The 13,505-nt window shown below is 36.8% G+C and overlaps 1 protein-coding gene across 5 annotated transcripts in view; it reads left to right on the top strand.

Annotated features, from left to right (window-relative positions):
- Window positions 1-13,505, top strand: part of LOC145664530 (transmembrane channel-like protein 5) — a 107,099-nt gene that overhangs the window by 47,511 nt on the left and 46,083 nt on the right. For all 5 annotated transcript variants that reach the window (XR_014127460.1, XM_081731277.1, XM_081731275.1 and 2 more), the window contains exons 12-13: window positions 5,488-5,597; window positions 11,968-12,127. Coding sequence is in view for 4 of the 5 variants with exons in the window: in XM_081731277.1 (XP_081587403.1) it covers window positions 5,488-5,597; window positions 11,968-12,127 (270 nt within the window). In the remaining variant the exon portion in view is untranslated. The remainder of the gene's footprint in view (window positions 1-5,487; window positions 5,598-11,967; window positions 12,128-13,505) is intronic.

Here is a 13,505-nt window from a genome sequence, read left to right as displayed (position 1 = left end):
TCGGGACTTCTTGGAGGCCAGGCAAAGGGAACTGGTGAAGATGCGCAACCTCTTCCAATCCAGCGGCCAGGAAACGTCTGATTCAGGTAATTACGCACGTGAATCGCGAAGTGCGCTGGTGCTCCACCTTTGTATACTAATAATACACTGGTGCTTTATTAATTATAATGTTGCCAGACAATACAAATATGGCTAAAACCTAAAACCGTCAGAAAACACCAATTAGGGGGACCACTTCCGGACCAGGCTGTACATTGTTAGTTCTCAAAAACATGTAAAAACTTTTTCTGCAATCTGAAACTGGTAATGTAATTCTATTGGTTAATTCTATTGGTAATTCTATTGGTTCTTATTTTGTGTTTACACCTCTGGCGCGAGGGGTCCCTTCTTCGATCCCAGGCCATGTGAGTTTAGGGGGGACGCCTTAAGTCTACAGGGCATAACTTTGGGACGTAAATCGAGATATTCCATTTTCATCTTGTGTATAATGGAGGTAGTAAATCAGATACAGATTTACATGTACGTAACGGAAAATTTAATGTTTAATAGTAAGATCGTGTAGTCTAAAAATTATTGAGCCTTTTGCGCACGAGACAGCGTTAGTGTCTCAAATTTCAGGATGTGTGTGAGTCGTAGCGGGTCAGGCCTGGCATCATTTGACAGCTGACAGTTGTATCAGTAGATGTGCAAAAAGTATTGAAATTCTTGTAATCAGAAGTAAAGTATTGTACTGTGAAGATGAATGAACTTTCCTCAAAATTCGCGTCATTTTTCAATTTTATTTCGATAAATGCGCAAATGGTGTACATGCCCGTGAAGAAGTTCGTGATATTTATGGGCAAGGTATGTTATAAAAAGCAACAGCCAAAGTATGGTTCAGTCGCTTTCGTTCTGGAAATTTCGATGTCGAAGATGTTCCTCGTAGTGGGCAACCAATCTCAGCAAAACTGGATGATATTTTCTCAAACTTCAGCAATACCGTCATATAAATAGTCATGTCATCGGCAAGGACCTAAACTCCTTTCATCAAACAGTGTTAAACCATTTGAGGAAAACTGGCCACAAAAAGAAGCTCGACGTTTGGACGCCACGTGATCTTACTCGAAAGCATTCACTCTATTGATGTTCTATGTGCGAATCTACTGAAACGTAACAAACTCTAGCCATTTCTGAAGAGGTTGTTCACGAGTGATGAAAGGTGGATAACTCATTATAAGAATATGCGAAAATGATCGTGATCAAAGCGAGGAGAAGCTCCACAGCGAGCGGCAAAGCGCACTACGCTCCACGCGTGAGAAGGTTACGCTGTGTGCGTATAGTAGGATTGAAAGGGCATCGTGCATCACAAACTGCTGCCGCCGAGCAGAACGAGAGACGGACATATACGATCGACAATTAGCACGAGTGTACTTAACAATTCAAAAGAAACGGTCGGAACTGATTAACATAAAAGGTAGCGTACAACACGCTGACAGAACCAGTTAGCGTACATCTTAAACGATCCGTTAGAAATTGAGAGAACTTGACTGGGAGATTTTAATCCATCCACTGTATAGCTCGGACCTGGCATGGTCAGACTATGATTTGGTTCGGTCTCTCTATAACTCCCTGAATTGCGTTATTTTAATAGAGGACTGTGAAAACAAGGTGTTATAATTTTTTGACCAGAAACCACAGAAGTTATATGGCGATGCAATTGTATGATGTTTTCGAAAAATGTCAGGTCATCGAATAGAATGGTAAATATGTGTTTTCAAACCACAATAAATTTATTCTTAATATTGACCTTAAAAGGCTTAATAGCCAACCCGGTATATAAATATAAATATATCAGAACCAGGTTCGATCCCAGCTCGCGCCAAGTGAACTTTCTGGTGGACAAACACCGTGTGCGTGGGTTTCTTCGGGACACTCCCACTTTCTTCATTCCACCATTTCATTCATTTCTCATCCTTACCGTCTCCTTTAGCCTAGTCGGCATAACCGTGGGACGTAAAACTCAGCGATTTCATTTCATATGAGAAATAAGCGATAAGGATTCGAAAAATATTCTAAAGATACACATCCATGTGAAGTCTGGGTGACTAAACTCGCTCACCCCGTTTCATGGAAATCGTTAGCTCTTTTGAAATTAATTTTTCCAGTCTCTTCTTTTTCCCCCTTTTTTTAGTTGAGACGTAGCTACCACGAAACTACTTTTGTGTACATCAAAACGCGGTAGATTTGACTTCATTTCATAGTTATCGTTAGGCTATTGTTATCGTTAGATATCGTTTCTAAAACTGAACAATGAGATATGAAATGTCGTATCGTTACATCTGTTAGTTTAAACAATCACGATCACATTGTTCCTGTCCTCTGTACCAACCACATTGAATTATTTCCTAAATGATCACAAATTCCTATTCTCTGAGACAAGAAACTTTATATATGAAATTTCATATATTTATGTCCAATAGTTAAGACATATTGTCGATCCAATGCCAAAACCGCGAAGTGCTAAATTTGATTTTGAGTTATAAGCATTTTAGTATTCAACTTACTCCGAAAAATCAGTATATAGACTCAGGTACATGTTTTAGGAATTGATGATAACTTCAAATATCACAAAATATAACTTCATATAACTTCAATATTTCACTATAATATAATATAACTTCAATATTTCACAAATGGGACTTTGTTATTGGAATCTGTGCGCCCCAAATAACAAGAAACTGCAGTTAAGCAAAATTTGCACATTCGCGGTTTTGGCATTGGACCGACGATATGGTAATTCTATTTTTTAATCTTTAGTTTGTTCGAAAAACCGTGCAATATTTGTATTCTCATAGCAAGAAATAATGCCTAAAGCAGTTTTCACGAAGGTTTTGCATTCTTTGTAAACAATGCATGCCACATTGTAGAAGTGTCAACCATTTAAAAACTTTGTATTCAATTTTTTGAAAATGTTAAATTGCACTTGTATTTAGTTGTAAAACAGCGATGAAGAAAGTTATCCTTAGTTTGAAAAATGTTTTGTGCTTTCCTAATGCAATACGATAGTTTTTTCCCAAAGTTTCAATTGAACTATAATGGTACACGCGCAGAAATTGTAAAGATGTATTATTATTTGGGAATTCGTGTGGTTTTGGAGTTCCCTCGTGGCTAAGCGGTTAGCGTACGCGCCTTCGGCGTGGGAGACCCGGGTTCGATTCCCGGCGGGAGCTCATGTGGTTCGGATTCCACGTTAATCAGTAGGTCTACGTCTCATATAGCCTCGCTGCTGAACGGGACGCTAAACTAAAATCAACTCAACTCGTGTGGTTTTGATACAAACTTCGACACTAGCTTCCTTCTTTTGAACAAGTTCCATCATGTGATGTGCAAAAGGTAAGTTTGCTGCAGCAGGGTTCCAATATAAAAGGAAACCGATTGCTCAAATCACACAAGTATATATGTATCTTCTTTTGATCTTAATAGTAAATATCAATACAAAACATCAGAATTGTTCTGCTTCTCTCTTAGAAAGGAAGCAAAGTTATTATTAGACTTTGTTTTCCACTTATGAATTGTACATTCAACTAGTTTAAAACATGATCATAAAACTTAGGGTAAATACGACTACTTCGCCCGCCTATGGCGTGGGAGACCCGGGTTCGATTCCCGGCGGGAGCTCATGTAATTCGGATTCCACGTTAATCAGTAGGTCCACGTCTCATATAGCCTCGCTGCTGGGCGGGACGTTAAACTGAAAATCAACTCAACGACTATTTCGCCCTACTCCCCCTCCCCCCGAACGTGATGTTAATGTTCATTTTTCGAATGTGTTATTTAGTATTTTAATTTATTTATTTTATTTTATTTTATTTTTTTGTCAACCATTTCAATAAAGTTCTCTTGACTTTTGTCAGTGACATTCAAATTGTAAAGGAACTTGACAAATGACAAAGGCCGTATCATTCTTCGTTCAGTTTTGTGATTAACATTTCGATGCAATGAGTATAAATCCACTGAAGTTCGAAAGTATAAAAGTAAATAAGTACGGTTGGATTATGTGGAATAGTATCATGATTGAGAATATTAGCAATTTTCAATTAAAGTATATTACAATTGTTTTGAAAATATTACTACTATTTTATTGTAATGGTAAAGACGATTTTTGTTCAAGATATGTTTGCGGATTGTGGTTGTATCTGGTGTATTTAAATCTTAAACGACTAGAAATTTTAACTGATTCGTGGGATAACCGTGGGTGTCTAAGATAAATAGGCTATGTGTTCGTATGGGAAATTGCACGGTAGATATAAGAGTTCTAATTGGAAAATCTTTGAGGAAGAGCCTTGTGTGTAGTTCTAGAGGGAAATAGATTTTATGGAACAGGACCTTTGTGAAGTAGGATATGCCAATCCCGATTGAGTTGGCTTGCCTTAGGATAGAATTCAGTTACTTTTTATTTATTTATTTTATTTTATTTTATTTTATTTATTTATTTATTTATTTTTTGTTCGTGTTACGATGAATTCAGCGGCATTCGTAGGCAACGTAGCCAGTTGGTTAGCATAGACAGTAACTACCCATGCAATACTTTTTTCTTTTAATAGCACTTATTAGAGTGATATTGTGGTAAACTTTTTTATCATATTTTTCATGGACAAAATTGGAAAGTGAGCTGCAAAAAAAGAGAAATATACGAACTTCTTTCTTCATTAATAATATAACTCTTTGTTCGGTCTTGAAGGAGTTACCGTAAGAACTTTTGCCTTTTAGCGTTCTCACTTCGGCAGATCCTCTTCATCACTCGTGTCTTCTGCTTTGTTATTCCGTATAGCCGTGACGTCAAAAGAGATATGGGCTAGAGATCAGAGAATCAAGTGACAGTGCGACTGCCAGGCACGAATCACTCCTATGCAACGTCTTGACTGATTCATACGTAAGACGAGAGTGCTTGTTATAATTTCTTTTAATATGTGATTAAGAAATTTACATACATAGAAATATGTACAATACGATACATAGAAATATATTTGTACTTCTAAAAGGTAATGTAAGTTTAGGCATAATTATCTCCCTAAATTGAAGGAAGTGTGTACAAACATTAATTGATGTTCCTGCGTCATTTCTTGTTCCCATGTTGTGCTGTCTTCATAACATTCGTTCGATACTACTTGTATATTATGTTTTAGTACACATGTGTGAGTGCAAGCATACAATGTCCCGTTCAAAATAATAATGTTGAAATTTCGAATTCGTCTAATATTCACAATTTGTGTCCTCAGTTTTTGTGAGTTACAGAGGAAAAAAAATAGCATATTGCATTATTTTTGTTTCTCGATAGCGACAATAAACGATTAGTTTTGCCGTGGACCTTGGGGAGAATCTGGCATACTTTAACATTGAGCTTCACCACTGCAAAAGCTTTCATGAGAGCTGAATTCAGAGCTTAATATAGGAAATACTATAATAATATTTATTTTTCATTTGTTATTTGTTTGTGTTTACTTTCAGTGCTGGGAAACCGCTATTGGCCAAGAAATTTACCGACTGATAGTAGCAGATTTTATCATTTCTCTCATTGGAACTTCGTTAGCAGAGTTTATTAGATGTCGATTACAAAGGTAAGCGTATATACGTGTACAGCTGTTCATGTAGAAAATGTGCCTGGATGTACTGAACAGTGATTTTAAGTTGTAGAAACTTTAGATGGGGCTGAAGTGAAAGTGGATACTTCTTTTAAGAGAAATAGTTTTCAGTATTTTCTCACATGGACATAGATAATCTACACTTCTTTTTTGATTAATTTAAAGTTCAGTACCGAGCCTATATGATACATGGACCTACAGCCTAACGTGGGAACCGAACCACATGAGCTCCAACCAGGAATCATGCTAACTGTAATAGCTGCGAGGAGTTCCATATACAGTTCTGTTTAGGTCACCTTTCACAGACTGGTCTAACATGCAGTTTTTAAGTACAGAAATGCCTCGATCATATTGTATACTTACGCAGAACTTTGTACAAGAGAAAGATATGAATGTTCTTATCGTTCACTAAGTTTCGATAAAAGTAATAATTATTACATATATTGTCTGGAACGATTATAGAATCAACTAACAAAAATTCCAACACACTTTTTTTCTTTCTTTTAATGGTGACGGTTAGAAATCTGACGATTTTTTTTCGGGAGTTGCAAAATAAACAGTGAAACTGGTAATTAAAGCAATTAAAAGAGCTAGTTATTTGTCCCGAGCCTTCGACCCGCTGTATACTCTCGTGCCTAATTAAGAGCTCTAATTGTTTAAATTTATTTTTTAGCAGTAGTAATAATAGTAGTTTACTCACCAACTAACTTGCAATACATAAATTGTAATACATAAATTGTAATACTCAAATCTAAATATTGTTACGGCCCATTTTTTACTTTGAAATAAGTAAATTGACACAATGCCAGTTTTTTAATCAAATGAAATCGTCACAGTCGTCTTAAATCTGCAAATTGTCTGCGTCCTAGTGATATCTGTTTGTGTCAGGCAGGCAGGCAGGCAGCGCAGATATTGATAGCGTGACTGTTTATTATTAGGAATTAGCAATATAGAATATTGGTTGACATTCGGTTACTTTGTTCGTCGGGTAGTTTGTTAGTAGTTACTTTGATTTCGTGCCAAATCGATAGACGACTGAAAATTAGGCGATTTACTGTGGTTGATATGATAAGTAATTGGTTTATTGTGAAGAATAACCGTGAATGTTTATAAGTATGGGTAGTATGAATTTGTAGTTAAAGAGGAATATGAAATTAACTATTCGTGGTCTGAGGTGAAAAGAATTGTGCTGTCATTTTAGTGGAATAAGTTCTATTTTACTATTTGCATGATTCAATCGGTCTTAGGCTTTAGTAGTGGACCCATCTTCTTTTTCAAAGATGCAACACCTAGTAGTTAGTTATATAGTAGTGTATAAACCGTTCTACAGTTTGAGATCATTGATTAAAGTTACCTTTTGGTATTATGCATCATTCTGTATTAAGATGCCCCTATTTAAGGCAAGCTGAGGCACGACGCACGAGCGATATGGATGTAAGGCTCCACATTTTCTCGACCATCGCACGTACTGTAGGTAATGTAGGCAGTACCAAGCTCAGGCCACGTTTACCCCGAGATACCTATTTTATAGAAGCTTGGTGAATCCCGAAGTAACTTTAGAACGAGGATAGAATGGGAAATAAATCCCGATTTCACTGTGTACCGCTTATCTACAATCGTTTATTGCTAGATAAGCACCTTACCACCGACTGGGCCACCGCTGCTCCCTCTCTCTCTCTCTTATATAGGGTGATAATGCTCCGACGAACTGAAGGATATAATAGATATAATAGATATGAAATTAAGCAAAGGATGTGTAATGAACGTAGGTTGAAAGCGGTATCGTTTTATCGTCAGAAGCTTTGCAAAACCGGCGAAGGTGCTTAATATCTCGTGAACTCAGAAATATATCGCTGTCAAATAAAAAGATTACACAGAAAGTCGACGCCGACAAATACAATGACATATTGATGGTAGCGGAGTGGTCGCCGCGTTACAGGGATCCCTATAGACAGGTGGAGAATTCACACATATATTCCCAATCTGTAGGGATCCTTGCTTTACAGCGACCGCTCTGCTACCATCAGTGCATGATTGCATTTGTCAGCGTTAACTTTGTGTGTAATCTTTTGATCCGACAACGATATCTTTCCGAGTTCACGAGATATTCGGCATTATATCAACGCCTTCGTCGGTTTTGGAACGCCTTTTACGATTTCGACCCATGTTCATTATATATATATATATATATATATATATATATATATATATTCATAAAATCATGTATATTATCACTTCCTTAAGTCTTAGGTGTATTATCGGTGGTGTCGATGTATTTCTCCCTCTCTCAACACTCCCCCCAACATATGCATATACATACATATGCCCAGTCGTGCCATAAGTTCTTTTGCTAAGTTCACTAGCGCCACACGGTCAGTTCGACTAATTTTCGCGACCAGCTTTGTTTACACAACATCGTGCCGAACCTGTAGTGCAAACCAATCCCCAGTTTGTGTTGTTCACTCGTCCTGTTAACGTGGAATGGGGCATCAAAGAGAATCGTATCGCTGTGATCGCGTTGCGTAAGTGCAACAAGTCGCCGGTAAAGATTTTCAATCTTCTAAAGCCTTTGCAAATTATGCAGAAATTTGTGTATCAGTGCATCAAATAGTTCAACGACACCTCCTCGATCGATGACAGAGCAAGAAGTGCCCCCCCCCCCCTCCCGCATTTCAAGGACGCCAGCAGCTGTGAAAGCGTTAGCTGCGCGAATTCTTCGAAATCCTCTTCGAAAACAGATAATCATGGCACAGAAGATGGATATACATAAGAGAACAATGTCTCGTATCATCAAACAGGACCTTAAACTTGGGGTTTACAGAAGAACCAATCCCCGTTACAGGACAACCGTTGACACCAGCTTTAAAGAAGATACGAGCCACAAGAGCCAAGAGGTTATTCCAGCGAACGGGAAACCCAAGCGAATCCTGTTCACCGATGAAAAATATTCACCGTACAAGAAATATTCAACCGGCAAAATGACAGAATTTATGCCTACAGTTTTCGCCAAGCTGCCGAACAAATTCCTAGGGTCCAAAGAGGCCACCACCCAGCTTCCATGCCAGCCAGCATGCAGTGTCATCCAGCTGCACTTTTGCAAATGTATAATTACAAACATTATACCTAGGTATATATGAATAATAATAATGCAGGCCATACACATATGGTTTCAAAAGTTAATAAACTTAGCTTTAACTGTAAAGGTTTCTCATGCACTGCCAACAGTTCGCTTCTTACGCAACTACGAGGCTGATATTCAAGACGGTGTTACGGAAGGAAAAAGCTTTCTTGTACTTCAGTTTGAGATGTCCCGATCTGTGAATGCGGTGCAGAATAAATTTCATGCAAAGCTTGAAAAAGAACGCACCACAGAAGTAGGTGGTACCGACAGTTTGTGAAAACTGATAAAGGCAAGGCAAGAGTCGTAATCGATATCGAGTATCTGTAGACAGTATTAAAATAGTGCGTGAGTCATTTCAGTGAGGTCCTGGCAAATCAGTGGGGAGATCCAGCAGAAAACTGGACCTGACGATGTGAAAGTGCTGTCCACGCAGCTGTTTTAAATATTACAAGTTGCGATTGGTGCATTTTTAAAATTCTTAAAAAATTAAATATTATGCATAGTGCAGTACGAGAAGCCAGTTTCCTTACTATATTCATAGTAATTGCTTATATGCCGTTCTTCAACAACATATATTTTTTAGATTTTTATTTATTATTTTTTTTTTAATTTAGAAAAGGGTGTCGTCATGTTCATATCCACATTATGTTTTCCCATATTTGAACTTGTTTTTTGTTCATGCATTTTTTTTAAAAAAATACAATAAGACAGCAGATTTTCTTGAGATTGAAGGTATATTCTTGTGAATTTTGTTTGAACTCATTTCTGAGTACCTCTGCAAGCATTTAAAACTAGTCTGGTAGACATAGTCCAGTTAGCTGCCGACTCCCTTTTCTGATCACACAGACATGTGCAATGAAGAAATGTAAGCATTTTGACATATGTAATTTTGCAAGGAGACTACAGTACACACATAAATAAATTCATTAACATTTGAAAAACATATGTCATGCGAAAGGGGAATGTACTGTGTACTACAGTGCAACAACTCGTTGTTCCCAAAATTTTCATGCAGGTTGTAAAAATGTCGATCAGCAAAGGTCTTGCTTCCCAGAGTAACATATTCCAAGGCCATACGACACACCATTGAGGAAAATCCATCCACCAGGACATGACAATTGCTAAACGAACTTGACATGTTCTAGTCAACTGTAGTGCATCATCTTCACGAACGCGAGAAAATCACCAGGAACTGCCGCATTGTGCCACATGAGTTGACCTCAGCTCAAGCTCAGAGAAGAGTGGATGTGTGCCGATAACTGCTGCAAAATCCACGTTTCCTGAAGCAGATTATCACATGACAAAAAGTGAGTGTTTTTCGAAAACCAAATGTGCAACAACAATAAATTGAGCAAGACTTTCAGAACCAGTCGTCAAATAGTACTGTTTCGAGCATAAAGTCCTGCTCTGTGTGTGGTAGAATTACAAGGGATAATTAATTCGCTTCGAGTTCATTCCTAAGAGTCGTACCATCAATGCTGACCTTTATTCCGAAGAGTTGGGGCGGATGTATGCTGGACTACGCCAAAAATGCCCAGCATTGGTGAACCGAAAACGTGCCGTGCTGCAAGAGGCCAATGCAAAACAACACTTGGCTCGAAAACTTCAACAAAAATTTCAAGAACTTGATGGTATCAAACTGACATCACAGCCGCATATAGTCCTGACCTTGCTTCTTCGGATTAGTACCTGTTTCGTTCCATCTTGCACTTCCTGAAGTTACTATGTTTCATCAACTAGCAGGAGGTTGAAACAGCAGTGACTGATTTCTTTGCCTTTCAGGACAAGACGTGGCATCTGCGTGGAATCGAGTAACTGACAGGAAGGTAGCTGCAGACAGTTCAAAACGAGGGGCTGTACTTTGCATGTTAACTTGCTTTCATTGTACTGTAATAAGTACGGATATGTTGTGTACCAGAATATTGCAAGACTTATGCCGCACCCTTATACCTTCAGCCCGGTAAAGCTTTCATGAGATTACGTGACCCTTAATTCCAACATGGCATCCACTAGACCAGTAGTTCTCAACCTAATTCCTATTACGACCCCGATTTTATCACATCCTCTTGTTAGCGACCCCTTATAATTTCTTGTTTGTAATAAGCTTGCGTGGGATTTTTAATATACCTATTGCGGAGATCTCACGATATCCATCCATTTCTATAAGAGTAGAATCCATTTCTTGCACATAGTGGATACAGTAACTTCCCTAAAAGCGAATGGATTAAAACCAAATTTATTCAGTTCATTCATATTACAAACATCGAATCCGATCCGTCGTAGATTTCAAAATGAAGGCCGTTTGAACATTTTAAAACTTCATAACTCCCTTAATTTTGGATCATATGATAATAACTAACTAAATAAATAAAGTGATTTTAATTTTGGGTAAAAGAAAATTGGACAGTTGTTAAAAAAGTTATTGAGTATTTTAAATGACTTGACAATGTGCGTCACGAAGATTGAACGGACATTGCCACACTAGCGAAATCACACTATGCTCAGGTATCTTACTAGCTTTCAATTTTAATTGTATTTCAATATGAAGTTTTGTTGCATTTGCATTTTTGTGGTATTTCAGTAAACAGTTCTCATTATTATAATATTTTCCATAAGTAGAAGCTTTGCTTGGTAAATAATTAAACACAAACAAACTATTTACTGAGCAAAACAATATATTCACATTAAAAACTACATACGTGTAACAGTTTCACCAAGTAACACTTTGGCTTCATCTGGTGATAGTGTCTGATGAAGCCAAAGCGTTAGTTGGCGAAACTGTTACACGTATGTAGTTTTTAAATGTGAATATATTGTTTTGCTCAGCAAATAGTTTGTTTGTGTTTAAGTTCTCATTAGTTTTATTTCGTACCTCTTTCATTTAAATTCATTTTTAAACAACTCTTCACCTGTTGAAAATGTTTAGTGGACCTATTTTTTGTTGTTGTTCTTAATAGTATGTGTAAAAATAAAAATATGCCTATTAGAACAAAATTCAAAATAACATTTAAAAATATTTTCCGGTATTAGATTCTAATTATATTTATCTCTTCCGCTTATCTTCGCGACCCCTCAGGTTGAGAAACCCTGCACTAGACAATAGGGAATACATTAAAGATAAGGGTAATTATAACATAGATAATAGACTTTTCGTTGTATAATGTGAAATTAAGTTTGTTTTTGTATTAATGATCATATTTATCTAATCTGTGCTTTCACTTCCAGGACTTTATGTCCAGCTGTTGGGGTGCCAGAATTCGACATTGCAAGGAACACATTAAACCTAGTCTACAACCAAACGTTGTTTTGGGTTGGACTTTACTTTGCTCCATTGCTGGCTTTAATAATTGTTGTCAAAATATTTATTACATTTTATTTAAAAAAGGTTAGTTAACATTTAATAGTTCTTTATTAAATTTTCTACTGCTGTAATAATAGAATTAGTTTTAACATCAAAATTAAAATGCAAACCATGAAATTCTTGTTGAGCGTAATTTTATATTATTTAATACCCTACTAATTGTATTGTCAATTCCTTCAGACGAAAGGCATTTTAAACATAACATGAAATCACCTAATTGTTGGACAGACATTGACCAAATGTTAGCAACCCAGCTGAAATTAACAACCTTATTATACAGTAATTAAGTTACGCAGATTTTGCATACAATGTTAAACTTTATTATAATGATTATACAGTAGCGTATTTATGATTTTGTTTCGGGGGGGGGGGGGTTGCTAACTTATTCCTGGAAATGTGAAAATTCTGCAAGATATTTCATTTGCTTTAAAATAGTAAATAAAATTTCGGGGGAGGGGGCTTAAGCCCGGAAGATTCCCCCCCCCTAGAATACGCTACTGTGGTTATATAAGAATTCAGAAAGGCCATTGTTTTCCTAGAAATATATTTTTCCTCCCAAGGTTAGTAGTCACTTGAATGGAATATTTTAAGCTTTTGTAGTAACATTTTGAGTTTCTGCAGTAAAAATGTGATGATCTTGGGAAACCCTAAATCGGAAATTAATCGTTTACTCTATAAAAGAAATATTGTCATCAGATTTATGAAAGGTAGTCCTATCTTGGTGTAAACAATAAAGGTTAATCTTCGTGAAGTAATGTGACGAATTAAGCGATATGACTGTAGTTTCATTACTGTTTCATAACTTCGCGAAAACAAGGAAGTGTGTGGCTGATAAGGGAGCAGACTGGGTAGCATAATGACTAACCCACCTGCATATTAAGCCGTAGACTCGTGTTCGATTCTTGGTCCAAGTAATTAATCATTCTATTGTTAACTTTTGGGGTGGTTTAACATTAGAATAATTCTACCCAAACCCTTCAATCAATCTTGCATAAAAGAAAATAGGGAATTTGCAGCTGTCGGACAGTTACCTATCCTGCTTAGTTTGAGAAAATTGTAGACTGCCCACAGCTATACCAAATACGCCGTTAACAACTACAAAAACTACAACCCATTCTGGCTGTTTGGTACAGTCAAATCGCAATGTAATTCACAACTCCCTGCAGGGTAGGTAAAAAGTAACTACACATTAAAAAAAAACTGTATTATATATTATGGAATAGGATTACATTACTTACATACAAATCTTATAAAAATTTTCTAAAGTCTATATTATATATTATAGAATAGGATTATATTACTTACATACAAATCTTACAGTATGACTACGTATCCTTGTATTTTCAATAAGATGACCAAATTTTGACTATCCAGGAATGAACACAGATTGCGACTCGCTACA

Source organism: Thermobia domestica, chromosome 11 (assembly GCF_964235325.1).
Source record: "Thermobia domestica chromosome 11, izTheDome1.hap1.1, whole genome shotgun sequence".
Taxonomy (NCBI): domain Eukaryota; kingdom Metazoa; phylum Arthropoda; class Insecta; order Zygentoma; family Lepismatidae; genus Thermobia; species Thermobia domestica.
Note: the sequence above shows the minus strand (reverse complement) of the source record. Positions and strands in the feature narration are given on the sequence as shown.